This window comes from Camelus ferus, chromosome 4 (assembly GCF_009834535.1).
Source record: "Camelus ferus isolate YT-003-E chromosome 4, BCGSAC_Cfer_1.0, whole genome shotgun sequence".
Classification (NCBI taxonomy): Eukaryota; Metazoa; Chordata; class Mammalia; order Artiodactyla; family Camelidae; genus Camelus; species Camelus ferus.
This window is the reverse complement of record NC_045699.1, coordinates 43,339,779-43,354,830: the sequence shown is the minus strand read 5'-3', so window position 1 is coordinate 43,354,830 and position 15,052 is coordinate 43,339,779. Positions and strand designations below refer to the sequence as shown.

At 47.2% G+C, this 15,052-nt stretch overlaps 1 protein-coding gene across 9 annotated transcripts in view; it reads right to left on the bottom strand.

The window, feature by feature from the left end:
* Positions 1–15,052, bottom strand: part of TMEM8B (transmembrane protein 8B) — a 37,452-nt gene that overhangs the window by 11,776 nt on the left and 10,624 nt on the right. For 8 of the 9 annotated variants that reach the window (XM_032477962.1, XM_032477964.1, XM_032477967.1 and 5 more), the window contains 9 exons: positions 13,541–13,674; positions 12,942–13,210; positions 12,009–12,334; positions 7,935–8,028; positions 7,653–7,776; positions 7,411–7,553; positions 7,034–7,212; positions 326–472; positions 88–204 (listed from right to left, as the gene is read on the bottom strand). In XM_032477962.1, the coding sequence (XP_032333853.1) occupies positions 88–204; positions 326–472; positions 7,034–7,212; positions 7,411–7,553; positions 7,653–7,776; positions 7,935–8,028; positions 12,009–12,334; positions 12,942–13,210; positions 13,541–13,674 (1,533 nt within the window). The remainder of the gene's footprint in view (positions 1–87; positions 205–325; positions 473–7,033; positions 7,213–7,410; positions 7,554–7,652; positions 7,777–7,934; positions 8,029–12,008; positions 12,335–12,941; positions 13,211–13,540; positions 13,675–15,052) is intronic. The other variant, XM_032477966.1, reaches the window with a different exon arrangement.

Sequence of the window (15,052 nt, the reverse complement as noted above, 5' to 3'; positions counted from 1 at the left end):
CTTCCTTAAACTGGAAACCAGATACCCAAGTCTCTGCACCCAAGTCCTGCTGGGGCCTCCCCTCTCCCCCGGCCCTCCCAACCTTACCCAGGCTGTGGCCAAGATCCCCAGGGCAAAGAGGCTGGGTCCAAGCAGGTTCCAGAGTCCATGCCGGTCAAGCTGCAGAGCCATGGACAGCAGCATAGCCCCCAGCAAGTACAGCACCTAGAGAAAGAGGTCTCCAGGGGCTGGGCCGGGCAGTGAGAGGCACTTGGCGATGCCTCCGGGGGAGGATGGGAGTGGGTTTCACCTAGACTTTGTCCCCCGGGGCCCACTCTGGACTGACCTGCTTGACCACAGGCTGTAAACGAGCCATGGCAATGACAGTGACCCACACGGACATTAAGGAGCCCAGGAAATCACAGAACTGCAGCACATCGTAGTCCATGATGCAGAAAACCACAATGCCTGGCTGGTCACAGGCATGGTAGAACTGGGGGGAGAAAGGACAGGCATTGAGAGAATGTGGGGCAGAGGTTCAGGTCCACAAAGCCGGAGAGAGAGGCCACAAGGGAGGTCAGAGGACACAGACTAAGCAGAACTGGGAAACGTCCGACCCCACTCCTGAGAAGAATATGGTAGAGGCCCCGTCTCTCTCAAGCTGAATGTATTTGGCAGGCCTGACCCTCACCCTCACCTTCCTAATCTGCCTGCTTCTGGAATGTGCTGTGGAGAGCACCAGGCCAGGGGGTCCAGATCTCCCAGGCTGAGGCCAATCCTTGCCTAAATCTCCTTGTGCTCGCATAGGTTGTCCCACATATAACCTTGGCCAATCTGGACCCCAAGCCTCCACCACACCCCGGTCTCTCCTGGTAGCTCAGACTCTGAGTTATGCTTCACCTTCAGACCTTGCACTAACTGGCCCTCTGCATCCCCTCCCACCCAATGCCATGGGCAGGGACACAGTAAGAAAAGAGGCAGTCCCTAAAGCCATGGAGAAGTGCATGGCACTTTACAGCATGGGGAAGAACATGGGGAAGGGACAGTGTTCACCCACTCTACACCATGGGAAACACAGTAAAGAACAGAGTGCTGAGGAACTTAAAAGGGGGTGCAGGGGACACAAGTAGAACTGGAACAAGCTATACTGGGCACCCCAGTTAAGAAACCAAGGTCTCCTGTCAGCCCTTGGGTCTGTGGTCTCCACTCCTGTGCCTCTCTAAACGATGCTATCACGGCCTCGGGCAGCCTGTGTCCCCTTATTTGTGAAAAGGGTTCCCAAGGAGAACTTGAGTTCAAGTTCACTTTGTCTTGGAACATTTGCTGTCACCTTTCTCTAAACTTCTGTATATAATTTATGTGATTTGAGTACTTATTGATGCCAAACACTAAGACCATATATGGTTTTAAGAATATCTTTGAGGCAAAGATGACAGGAACATGCCTCCCTCTGTGTCGTGTGCCTTATGAGCCCATCCAGAGAAAAGAAACTGGGTAGGACCTCTGAAGACAAAAAGCTCTGTCCGAGATCAAGCATCACAGTGGCACGCTCACGCCTCCCATCTCCTGACAGCATCCCTGCTAGATGTCAGGAAGAATGGGTTGTTATGGTGATGGAAGCAGGGTTAAGAAGAAAACTCTCAAAGCTGTAATGGGAAAAGAAAAGGTTTTGACCTACATAAACTTGATCAAAATCTACTCATTGGAGCTGAGCTTGAGACATGCCAGCAGATTTTAGGGGATCAAGAAAGTTTCTTAAGATTCTGTGAATCAATCTGTTTGACCTCTGTCCCCTGCACTGTACCCCAGTGCTCAGGGAGCCATGGCTACTGAGGGCATCTCTTGATAGGAGAGACAACCCTGTGTAATTGCCAGGATTGGGCTGAAATGCATTTGGCTGAACTGAAGCTGGGGCAGGAAAGCTAAGCATTTACCATCCAAAGGTAGCCTCTGAAGTGGCCTGATCACTAACTGGTGGGGCCCTTTAGTCACTACTTTCAGCCCACATCAGTTTCTTCATCATGCTATTAAAAGGCAACCCTAAGTCACAAGGGCTCTCAGCCCAAAAGAGAGGTGGCCTTACAGACTTCAGTGAGACAGGTATCCAGGCCTCTAGAGGCACAGCTCTGGGTGTGGTTGGGATATCCAGTCCACAGCTGAGGACAGGGACAGTGGAGCAACACAAGTTGTTCACTCACTGACAGCAATAGGGTCTCGGTAACTTCTGAGGAGAGTGGAAGTGAAAGAAATCTAGTCTCCTATTTGAACAAGTTAGAGTTGAGAACAAGAAGGTGGCGGTGAGGTCAGGAAGCAGAGTTCAGGGAAAAGGAGCAGTATATCCTGAACCTGTATCTCAAACCATGACACTCCAATCTCAATCACATAGCAGAGCCGTTAAGAAAAAGCGAGTGGGAAATGGAAGCAGGTCTGTTGTGAAAACTGACAGAATCCAGACCAGATGCAGAGGTGCCCCCAGTAGAATTCCCCAACAGAATGGAAAAACAGACTCAAAAGTTCAGTCTCAAGAGACAAAGGATGAGGAAGAAACCGCTAATGTTTCTTTTCAACCTGTTGAAGATTGCACCTGTCATTCAAATTACAAAATTTATAACTTTAACCAACAGAGGAGAAAGGGTGAACAATATAAGAGCTGTAAGATAATAAAAATTATTATTACATAATATATAATCTTTTAGTATTATTATCTTGTAGCCCTTATATTATATAATAGTATTATATAACAAACAATACTATTAGTATTATATAACATATAGCTGTTATATAATATAAGGGCTATAAGATAATAATATAAGGGCTTTATATAAGAAGATAGGAGTTTAGAAAAAGAAATTTTAAAAAAACTTAGGGATATTAACTGGAATTGCAAAACCCTGGGTTCAATTCCCTCAAATTTCAAACTGCAGGTCTTAAACTTGTGTATCTATCTTCTTTCTTTTCCTTCGCTTCGGAGGTAAAGCATGTTGTCCCTTCAGGAAGAGCCTGTTTTGGAATGATTGTGTGTTAAGTGAGTATCCCAGGCTTTAGAGAGGGTTTACAAGTCTGAGGACATGGATCCCTCTTATGCATTATTAAATTGAGAAAATGAGTTCTCACTGGGAAACTCTGACTTTTCATATGGGTCCACATCAGCATTAGAATTAATGCTTGAATATGCCAAAAAGGCTTATTTTCCAATTCTTTTTTTCTCATATGTTATTAATTAGGAGCTAATTTGGTTCCTAAACAAATCAATATTTTGGTCTTTTCCTACTCTACTTCCAAGACCAGATACAAGTACTACAGCTCACTGAATTACTCAATACTGTTTTATGATTTGAATTTTATTTCAAAGTATTAATTTTACTTTGCAGCTTCACCAAGCACTTGTTCCATATGCCTGACTTTCAAGCATATAGAAGGAATTGGCCAAACATTTCTGGAATAAACCCTTCAACCTCAAATAAGAGAGGATATATACCAGCAGAAAAAAAGCAAAGCTGAATCACTTAATATTGAAAACACATCTAAGAAAGTAATTAATTGAAGGCTGATTTCCTCCTAAGAATTCCCGCACTGAAAAAAAAGAGTAGGGAAAAATGGAGAAATCAGCTCTGAAGCAGATTAGGGGGAAATCATCTCTCTAGTATTCTATGACTGATTATTCTCCAAGTGCACTAAGAGGTCAGAGAGATTAAGGTCGTAGAAAACATGTAGGGGTAGAGTCCAATTAAAATTACCGTGTGAAGTGAACAACATGATCTACACTTCACCAGTACTGATCTGGCTACTGTCACCGCTGAATGTCTGAAAATGCCATCAATGAAGTCCATCACTGACTCCCTCACAGGGCACGATTCACTAGGGAAACCAGCCAACAACTTGTGGCAGCTTACTTCATTGAAACTTCTCAACCCTGAGGAGACAGCATCTTGTCATCATATATCCTAGGTATATATCTGTCTCTTCTACCCACAGTGCTTCAGCCTGCTTTATTATTAATACATGGAGTAGAATCCATTATCTATTGCCATGGCACCCCATCCATCACCATCTCTAACCAGGAGACACAATTTATAGTAAATAAGGTAAAGCAAATTGCTCACCATCATAGATTTCACTGGAGTAACCATTTATCCATAACCTAGAAGCAACTGGCTCAACAGAACTCCGGAATGGGCTACTGAAGGCTGAGTCATGTGCAGTGGCACCTGGGAGACTCTACCCTGAGTGTCTGGAATACTCTCCTGTCTGTTTGGCACACAGTATGTGCTCAGTAAGGTTTTAGTCTTCTTACACTTCATGCCATGTATACTCATGGAAGAATATCCCCACACCAATAAACTTTCCCCCATGCAAAAAAAAAAAAAAATATATATATATATACATATACACATATACACACAAAAATATGTTGCAGTATTGTCTCACTGAAAATTGTGGACTAATTTTTAGTTTAGTATTCCCATTGTCAATAGAATTAAAAAGAAGTGGTAGAAATAACACAGAAATATTGGGGGATTTAAGAAGAGAAATTCAGACTACAAATTGGCTTCTATCAGTGTAATCTAATCTAATTTGACACTTTCCTCAGCTTTGCATTTTTTTTTTACTTAAAAGGTAATTTTGGAAAATTATCCTAAATTGTTTTTTTCCTGTGGATTTTATATTTTTATAACATAACTACACAGTTCATCTAATGCTCCAAAACAGAGTATCCAGGCAGTACAGAATTAAAAACTGGAAATGCAAATATACTCAATCCAGGCAATCCAGGAACATTAGCACTCAAGATAGAAAGAAACCTATTGCTGTTACTTATTTTCTGCTTCTGTTTCCCCTTGGCAACAGTCATGGAATTTTGCCAAGGGCCATTGAGTATTACTTGTATGATGCTATGAGAAACAGAAGAGGTAACGAGGAGGTAGACTTGCAGCCAGGATCTCAGAGATCAGCTAGGGGGCTTCAGGGGCCCCAGGATGTCAGCTCTGTCTGGGTCTTCTGGGATCCAACTATGAGGACTCAAGTAGCCCTGCAGGACATGTGGCTTGAACCATATGGGTTTCAGGTGCAATGCCTGTTTTATTTTCCCTGTGATTTCTTGTATTTGGTTTAGTTATATTTTCTGATCTTTTGAATGGCTCTTCTTACATTTTAAGAATTTGAGAACTACTAAACCGAGGTCATAAGTTTCTCTGTATACTCCAAGAATTCTGAGAAACTGAAGTCAGTTTAGAAAAGTATCAATGCATACTCACTGTCCTGGTGCAAGGGGAACACTACAGCTCAGTGATTACATGAGAGGCTCTGGAGGCAGGCTGAGTGAGAATTTTGGTTGTACCACTCAACTCAGACCTTAGGTAAAGTATTTAAATTCATCTGCAAAAAAGGGATGATGACAATATAATATCTACCTATTATTACAATGCTATTGGGGGGAGTTGATGAGCAGTGTCTGACACACAGCATGTACTCAGGAGATGTTATTTTTCTGTTAGTGTTATCTGAACTGTCCAGCTAGATACAAAGTCAAGTACTGGGTTTGTGGCCTGTTTTTTTCTTAACATATTTTACATATTTACATTTTGCATTTTAAACTCCTGAAGAACAGAGCTACCAGGCCCTGGATGGGACCTGACGCACTACTCCAAGGTTTTGAAGACAGGGAAGACTGTCATCTACTGTGCTGGTACTGATACCTGTGATATGACCAATGGGCCTTTAGATGGAGGATATGGAGGAATGAAATAAGTCTAAACTAAATAATGAATGGGAAAGAGGGACAACAGGGAACCTCCCTGGGAAAACTGAATCACAAGCAGCTCTCCATTTTGGCCCTTGTGGAAAAAGAACAGGACTTAGAGCAGGACTTTAGGCAACCCCTCAGAGCCAGTATCTTTTCCTTGATCTTTGCTTATTGCCTCATTTAAGAAAGTGGAAGCTCTGTATGTGGTGCCAGGCACTTTTGGCTCCCCCAGCATTCCTACCAGGGGAAGGTCTTTTCTGGTTGATATGCCATCAAATCTCGAAGATGAGGAGTCATCTGGTACCAAACTCTGGAGCCAATGCCCAGGATGCTTGTGCGAAGTGCAGGAGAATGGACATGCTCACCCCACTTAGGTATTCTTACTAACTGTGAACCATGTCAGATCTGCACATAACCAAAAGGGCACTGGTGAAACAGCTATTGCTAGAGGATTTGGTGAGCAACAGTATAAAGGGTGTCTGGCAACAAAAAAAGAGAAGCAGTGTCTAATATAAAATAGCATGAGGCACTGTCAGAGCAGGTCTAAAAAAGGGTCCGGTGAAACAAAATTGGGGTGTGCTGTTCTCATGAAGCTTAAGGGGCCAAGGTCTCTCTCTATGGAATGGTACAGCCCACTCTTCCTCACCTGTGGAGGAGCGTCCAGGACCTAGGACATGACCCTCAGTCTCAGGACATTTGCCCCCTCTTTCTCCTAGATGATAAGTAGATATTTGTAATTTGGACATGTGTCTGATCTGTTCATGCTGGACAACAGGGAGGCATGTATTAGTTTTTAAGACATCCTTGTCACTAAAACATGAGAAAAAGTCAGGATTCACCTAAGATGTTTGCAGTGCTCATAGGCAGGCCCTATGTATCACAAGATGCCAAGAGCCCAGGGATGAGATGAAAAGATCCCTAGATGCAGCATTTCAGGGGGAATGTGTACACACTACTCCATATTGTAGGTCAGGGGTTCTCAGCCAGTGTGTTGAGGTAAAGGTCCCCTCTGCCCTTAATGTAGACAGGCAGGGTGGGGGACAGCTGGAGACCCATACTGTCTCCAGTGGCTGTTATCTTAAGTCGCAAACAGTGTAGTTCCTTTACCCCAAGTGCCTTACAAAAATTACCATGTTCTATGCATGCCATGTATATATGAAATGACCAGGAAGTACTGCTGTAGAAGCCACAGTTTAGAGGAGCCATCCTCATACTATGAAAGTGTAGACATCCCCAAACTCGTGGAAACCACGGTGGAAATGTAGACCCTCACCCACCACCATGGATAGGGACTCGGTGAAGGCCACATACCGTGGAGAAGAACATGGTGAAGGTGTAGACAGCGGCTTCTAGCACGTATCGGCTCCGAATGGCCAGGACCACGGGTGGCAAAAACATGAGGTTGCTCAGGCACAGCAGTAGTGTGGACAGCAGCTGGAATCCATAGGTGAGCGCATCCGCACTGTCGGTGCAGCCCCAGCCCCGCCACCCTGCGGGTGGGAAGGGCACAGGATGGAAGACAGAAGGCAGCCATGGGTTCGGCAGACACTTCTGCTGGCGGCCTCTGGCCAAGCCCGACACCACGGCCAGGGGACACTCTGCCCCCGCTTTCTCTCCAAACCCAGCAACTCAGGCTGCCGCCTCCCTCCCGTCCCCAGCTGGGCTCCCTTGCCAGCCTGGCCGCTCACCGGCCTTGCACTCGCAGGCGGCGTACAGGTAGTTGTGCGTGCGCAGCAGCTTGCACTGGCCGTAGGGCCCGCAGTCGTCCACGCACGGGGACAGAAAGGTGCGCAGCCGCACCTCGGCCGTCGCGTTCTGGCACCGCACAAACCTGCGCACAAACTGGCCGTCACCTGGGGCCTGGGGTTGCATCCTCCCAGCCCCGCCCCGCCCCGCCCTGCCCCGCCCCGCCCCGCCCTGCGCTGCTCACCGAGGCCCCACCCCGCACAGGGAGCGCAGGGTCAGGAACCAGGTCCCCGTCTGCGGGAACGGGATTCGCAGCCTGGCCACTCTGGAGGTGGCACTGACCGTGAGGAGGAAACCGGCCAGGGACTCTGAGGGGAGAAGGGAAGGGGCACTGTGGGGTCAGGACCTAAAGAACCCTCATCCACCTACCCCTACTTCCCAGACGCCCAACCATCCTTCCTCCATACCCTCCTCCCCCTTGCCCCAAACTTCCAGCCCCCTCCCACTCCCCAATTCCTCACCCCACCTTTGGAACAGGTCACGGCTGCATCCCCCTGGCTCAAGGGCACCTCATGAGTCAGGCATCCGAACACTGTCACATTTTCCTGGTGCAGGGAGCTCTGGGCAGGGCAAGTATAAAGATGAGGCTGTCACACCCTCCAGGTCCTCCTACCACCACCTCCAAACTCCTACACCTCTCAACCCCTCCCCAGAAGCCCCTCCCGGCTGTCACTGGACACCCCATTCTGGCAGGTGCTCACCACACTGAAGGCTCCCCTACCTCCTTCATTCTTACAATAGAGAAACTGGGAAACACCACCATCTTCCACAGCAGAGATCTTTCAAAGACTGATGAGAAGGCAAGGCTAATTCTTAATCTTTTCTTTGGGCAGAATGGTTTAAATTCTGTCCAGGCAAGAGAGAACACCCTCTTTCTCAGTCTGTCTAATTTGTTGAGGGGAAGGGGAAGGGCACTGTTGCTGGATGTAGAAACTGGTTGTGAACAAAGGTAACTGCAAAGTTTATCAATCATCTTCAGATCTTCACCTGGGCCTGAAGGCAAGAGTCATGTAAAGAAATGCACTCATCCTCAGGTAAAATGATCCTAGGTACTGAACAGTAGTAACAGAATGCCTGTGGGATTAAATGTAGCAACTGGCTGGGATGAAAAGAAACCGGATATCCACAAGAGTAAATGGAAAGGGTTGTCCACAAGAATAAAGGTAACAGGAAGCTATAAGATCACCTCATTCAAGAAGGATTTGAGGCAGCTTATTAAATACATATAATAGGATAAAATAAATGCATGAGGGAAATTTACAAATCAGGATAGGAAAACAAAGTCTGTCCCTAGACATGGGCCAGATATTTGATGCTGACTTCCAAGCAACCAAAGCAAAGAAGGAAACATGATGAGTGACCAGATTTGCGAGTCCACAAGATAAAAGTTAATCAATCTCAGAAGCACTGCACCCAAAAGGGTGGTTCTCAGTTAACTTTGAATCAAGGAAGCACTAAGTTATTTGCAAAAGATGAAACTGACAAGGGCTTAATTTCCAGAATATATGAACAGCTCATATGATTTAATAAGAAAAAAACCAAACAACCCAATCCAAAAATGGGCAGAAGACCTAAACAAACAATTCTCCAATGAAGACATATGAATGACCAACAGGCACATGAAAAAATGCTCAATATCACTAATTACCAGGGAAATACAAATCAAAACTACAGTGAGGTACCACCTCACACCAGCCAGAATGGCCATCACTCAAAAGTCCACAAATGATAAATGCTGGAAAGGGTGTCAAGAAAGGGTCGTTTGGTGCAGCCATTATGGAAAACAGTATGGAGATTCCTCAAAAGACTAAAAATAGACTTACCGTATGACCCAGCAATCCCACTCCTGGGCATATACCCAGAAGGAACCCAAATTTAAAAAGACACCTGCACCCCAGTGTTCATAGCAGCACTATCTACAATAGCCAAGGCATGGAAACAACCTTAATATCCATCAACAGATGACTAGATAAAGAAGTTGTGGTATGTTTATACAATGGAATAATACTCAGCCATAAAAAATGACAACATAATGCCATTTGCAGCAACATGGATGTCCCTGGAGAATGTCAAAGTGAAATAAGCCAGAAAGAGAAAGAAAAATACCATATGACATCACTCATATGTGGAATCTAAAAAAAAAAAAAAAAAAGACAAATGAACTTATATATAAAACAGAAACAGATTCAGACATAGAATACAGACTTGTGGTTGCCAGGAAGGAGCAGGGTGGGAAGGGATAAACTGGGAGTTCGAGAATTGCAGATACTGACATATAATATAAATAAGTTTATACTGTATAGCACAAGGAAATATATTCAATATTTTATAGTAGCTCGTGGCAAATAGAATATAAAAATGAATATATGTATATTCATGTATGACTGGAGAATTGTGTTGTACACCAGAAATTGATACATTGTAAACTTGACTATATAACTCAATAAAAAGAAATAAATTTTAAAAAAAAAGCACTAAGTGCCTCCTATCCTTAACTGCCAGAGTGAATTTCATACAACTTGCTCGTAACCTCCCTCAGTGCAAGCCCAGGGCAATATGCCAAATTATTCAGCATAAGCCCTTCTGGTGAAAGCCAAGCAAAAATGTCCTCTAGGTATGCAGTTTTCTGATCCAAATGTCCAATTCTTGATCCAAGGGAAAAATCAAAATACTTGGAGGGAAACATCAGAGTAGAGGTGCCAATATACCTTTCAGAATAAACATAACAGGCTGTCTGAGGTGTGCAGCAAGTGTCAAAGCATGCAGATGGCTGGAATGTAAGCATATGCCCTTTAGAGAAAATGGACAAGAATGCAGAGAGGGATAGGGTTAGGCAGCGAGGGCTGGGCCGCTCCTCTCAGGATCCTGAGGAAGAGAGAGTATGGATGAGGCTGGCCTCTGATATAAGCTCTATGGTTTCAAGGTCAAATCAAGACTTCACTGTCACTGACCAAAGTCATGGTAATAAGCAAACACAAAATATATAGTCTTAGCCAGAACAGAATCAGAGAGCAAGATGCAAATAAGGAACATCTCGGGGTTGAAATCAGCTCTGTCCTGACCAGCAGGACCACTAGAAAGTTCTGAGCCGTGTCCCATAAAATACCACATCAAGCCACAGACCAGGTCTCAAGTGGGCTGACAGGAAAACTGTCCCTGCCCCAGAACTGGGGGATAGTAGAATTAAAAGGATTCCTGGCTGAGGGAACAGTAGTTAAATTATTAGATAAACGGCAACCCAAGACAGTTGCCAGTGGCCTGACACAAAACTCTGCCCTTAGCCCAGTCTTATTCAATGCTGAAAATAATGACTAAGTCATGTAGAAGGCTAGCTTTTCAAGTGTGTGAGTTACATAAAACAGAGAAGACCCAAGGCCCAAACCAGTATTAGGCAATGCCTCAAAGATGGACATAAATTCTTCCACTCGGGTTAAAAAGTGCACTGCAAAAACACAAGATAGGAATTGGCAGTGTTTATATGTACCAGGCTCAGGGCATGAAAATGCGCATGCCCCTTGGTTACAACTAGATAAATACAGCAGTCAATGTGGATAAGGACTAGGGGGGCAATGTGGATAAGGCACTAGGGTGCCTTCTTCTATTTTCCAAGGCTTTCATGTGTGATCCTATTACTTCTATAATTAAAAAGTAAATGTATACAATTGTTTTGAAGAAAAAAAGATGGAAAGGAAAAAGACCCAGAGGTCTTAGTTCACCACAAGCCTCAAGTCCCACAGTGTGAGGCAGCAGCTGAAAGAGGTAACTTGATCTCAGGCTGCCTGTCACCCAGCTCAGACCACCCCAGATCACTTATTTCAGAGGCACAGTGACAAGCAGTATGAGGAGAGAGCGGAGGATGAAGAGAAGTCTCAGACACTGAGGTTCAGCTTTGGTGAGATTGAGAGGCATCTGAAGGGCTGTTAAAATTGGATAGAGATGCAACAAATGTACCACACTAAGGTATGATGTGAGTAATACGGGAAACTGTGCGGGGAAAGAAAGGAACTCTCTGTACTTTCCTCAGTTTTTCTGTAAGCCTAAAACTTCTCTGAAAAATAAAGTCTATTTATTTAAAAAAAATGGACAGAGGTAGATGACTGGATATTGCTTCTGAGGTAAAACAAAGATCAGTGGGTAAAAATCCACGGAGGCAGACTTCAACAGAATGCCAAGAATACCTCTGGCATTGTCTAAGTACGGACTGTATGGTCTCAAGAGGTGGTGAACTCCCATCACAGGAGATCTGCAAGAAAAAATCCACACCTGCCATAGAGAGAGGCCCTTAGTGAGTGGCAAGTTGGCCTGCAAAACTGGGAAAATCTGGACCATTCTGAGCTGCCCTGGCTTCCTAGCCCATTTGCAATAAATACTCAGGGCACATTTGTTGACCAGAATTGGGCTGATACATGGTCTCTAACCATAAAACTGGGTGAAAGCAACCTGGATAGGCTTCCTGGAGGAGGTAGGGCCCCTTCACCCCTGACACCGTCTCCTTCAAGTTCCACCACAGGGCGACCTCCCCGTTCTCCACAAAGAGTACCGCATTGAGCTGGAGCTCCAGGCTGAGGACACCTCCGCTGTCCAGCACTGGCAGCAGCCTCAGGGCAAACACAGCTGGACGCTCAGGGGGGAGGGCCACGCTGGGGCCAAAGAAGATGTAGAAGTGGACGGAGAAGGTGTCCAGTTCATTGCGCAGCGTCGGGCGCACCGGCCAGCAGTGCTCGGGAGGGGTTGTGGCCCCAGGCCCCTCAGCAGGGGCTCCGAGGGATGGCGGCTCTGGGGGCAGTGACTGGCTGCCCAGTGACTGGGGCATGTTCATGGCAGCTCCAGGGACCAGGGCACGGGACAGGCTGGGCTGCGGGCACTCTGTGGGGCAGAGAAAATTGGAGCTGGGGCCTGCCGCCCTCACAGCCCTGCAGCCCCACCACAAAAGATCTGAGCCAGACAGGATTTATCAAAGGGTGAGGTGGGTGACAACTAAAACCAAATGTCTCCTAGGAGTCTGGCATCTAAGTTCACAGGACAGGGTCCAGGGCCTTCCTAATGTTCACAGCTAACAGAATGTCACGTTGAGGAAATCAAGGTCATCTCTCCCTCCCCAAGGGCAATGAGAACACTGCTGAAACAGATGATGGACCCTCTTACTCACTTGCAAGGGCTTTGGCAAGGACATGACCCAGAGGTCCTAGCTGTCCCTGCCTACCCCAGGACACTGAAATAGAGATTAAATCAAGGAGAGTAATGAGGTCGCTTAGTTAGCCCCCAGTCAGGTGCCAAAAAATGATCTGAAGGCCTTCCAGTGAATGGAAGCTCCAAGTAGGAGGGCTTTGGGGAGTGTGAAGGAGCCTGGGTAGGGTCAGGGAGGTCACAGGGACATAGCCGAGGATCAGTGAACATAGCCACTATGCCTGCCCCTTCCCAGCTACAGGTGTGGACAGAGGCTGGGTGGCTGGACAGGTGTGGGGCTTCTAACCTTGCAACCGCACACACAGCTGGAAGCGGATGGTCCTGCCAGGGCCCCGCGATGGTGTCTCCACACGCACGTAGACCCAGTGCCCCCAGGGGGGTAGTGCCAGCTCCAGCTGGCATACTGATGTACCTCCACAGGCCACAGAGCTTGAGTTGTGCAGGGGTGGGGCCTTGGGACGTAGGCGCAGTGTCAGGGGGCAGGCAGATGCCCCTCGGCCCCCCACACACACCAGCTGTGCTGAAACCCTGTAAGTGAAGCTGGGCACAAAGACCCTGGGCAGAGGGTAGGTTGGGGGTAAGAAAAGACAGGGTACAGAGAGGTGAGAGGGACACAGGATGAGGGAAACACTGGGAAGAAGGGGTCATGGAGAGGTAAGGGACACAGGAGAACAGGAGACCTTTTGGGGGTCTTCCCCTCTGTCCTGGGAGAGAGGGAGGGAGGGTCGGGCCAGCCCTCAGGCTCTGGGTGGCCCAGCAGTCCAGGTTGGCTGGAGGAAGAGCAGGAACAGCAGGCAGGCTAAGAAGCCAAAAGAACCTTGTTCCCTTTTTGAGGTCAGGGAAGGAAGACAGGAAGGGCCCGGTTTACGGGAGCATTCCACTTACTTGTACAGGGCTGAGCGATTGTGGGGGGAGAGGGTTTGTTCTGAGGGTCGCCCAGGCACCAACACGGCAACGTCCAGCAAACGCCGGACAATCAGCTGCGGCTGAAGGAGGTACTGACACTCATCCTGTAGACCCTGAGACAAAAGCAGGGGTGATAGGAGGGGAGAGACAGAAAGGTGCACTAAAGCAAGGCAAACAGCCTGCTGAGGACAGGGACAAACCTCCTCCAGCCCTCCTGCTTCTGGGGCTATGACTGCAGTCTCTCTAAGCTCTGGGTCCTTCCTAGGTCTGCAGGATCTGTTGTGACCCTCAGCACTGGCTGAGGTTTAGAGACACAAAACCAGGCCCTCCTGACAATCAGGCCCTGCCTACCCTCCTCCAACCCAATCCCTCCTCCTGAGTATCCCTGGACAGACCCTCAAGGTAATTTTGAACCACTCCATTCCCTGACCCTCAGGAACGCAGAGCACTAGCACTCCTTGAGCATAGGAAAGCTCCTTAAAGGCCTCCAGTCCAAACCTCCCTCCTCCCCCAGCTGAATCTTTCATTTCCTTTATTCTCCACCTGCCCCTCCCAAGTGCTTGTCCAGCCTCTACTTAAACACCCCCAGGAAAGAGCCAGTCTACCTCCCAGGCAATCTCCAGACTATAAGCAACCCGAGAACAGAAACCTGGTCTGCCAGACACAGAGCCTAATGTAAAGTGCACCCTTCACAGATGAATGTTTGCTGAATAAATGAATCAACCCAGCTGGGGGCAGCTCTGACCTTTATGAAGCAAAGCCTATCTTCTGTCTCCCTTCCCACCACTCTGCCTCATGGGCCCCCAGATGCATCTGCTCCTTCTGCCCCAGTCTGGGTTTCTTCTGTTACTGGAGGAGAACAGCCACATCTCCCCAAGCGCCTCTTCTGGATAGAATCCCTAGCACTCCTCTACTCAGGTGACACCACCAGGCCCAGGCAGCCACAGCATCTTCAGGGAGCACGGTCCCATTTGTTCCAGCTCCTCTTCTGCAGCCTTTGCAGCAATCTGGGCCCTCGATACTAGCAGTTCAGGGGAAGAGGGGCTCCTGATTAGGCTTCTCTCATCTTCTGAACAAATGGCCTTATGCCCAATAAACCAGAGGCTATTGTTCACTTACTTGGTTATTCTTACCAAGACATACCATTAACCTTGTTCGGGGACAAAGATCCCAGGCTCCGACGTCCCACTGAGTTCCATGCCATGGAACAAGCCAGCCAAGGCATGTCTGCTGACTTCTAGCAAAGTTCCACAAGGCTGGAAAGAGGCCTTGATGGATGCCATGCTGCAACATCTCATTATCCTCTGCCTTCTGCATCACTGCATCCCCAATGCCCAACACACCACCTGGCATACACTCGGTGCTAGAAAATATCTATTGAGTTAAAGAACTGGTATCAAAAAGAGGGTCCCTTCAGAGAGCTCCTGAACCCATCTAGTTACTCAGAGACCTCCATCTCTGGTATCCAAAGCAGATGTCCCTCATATTTGG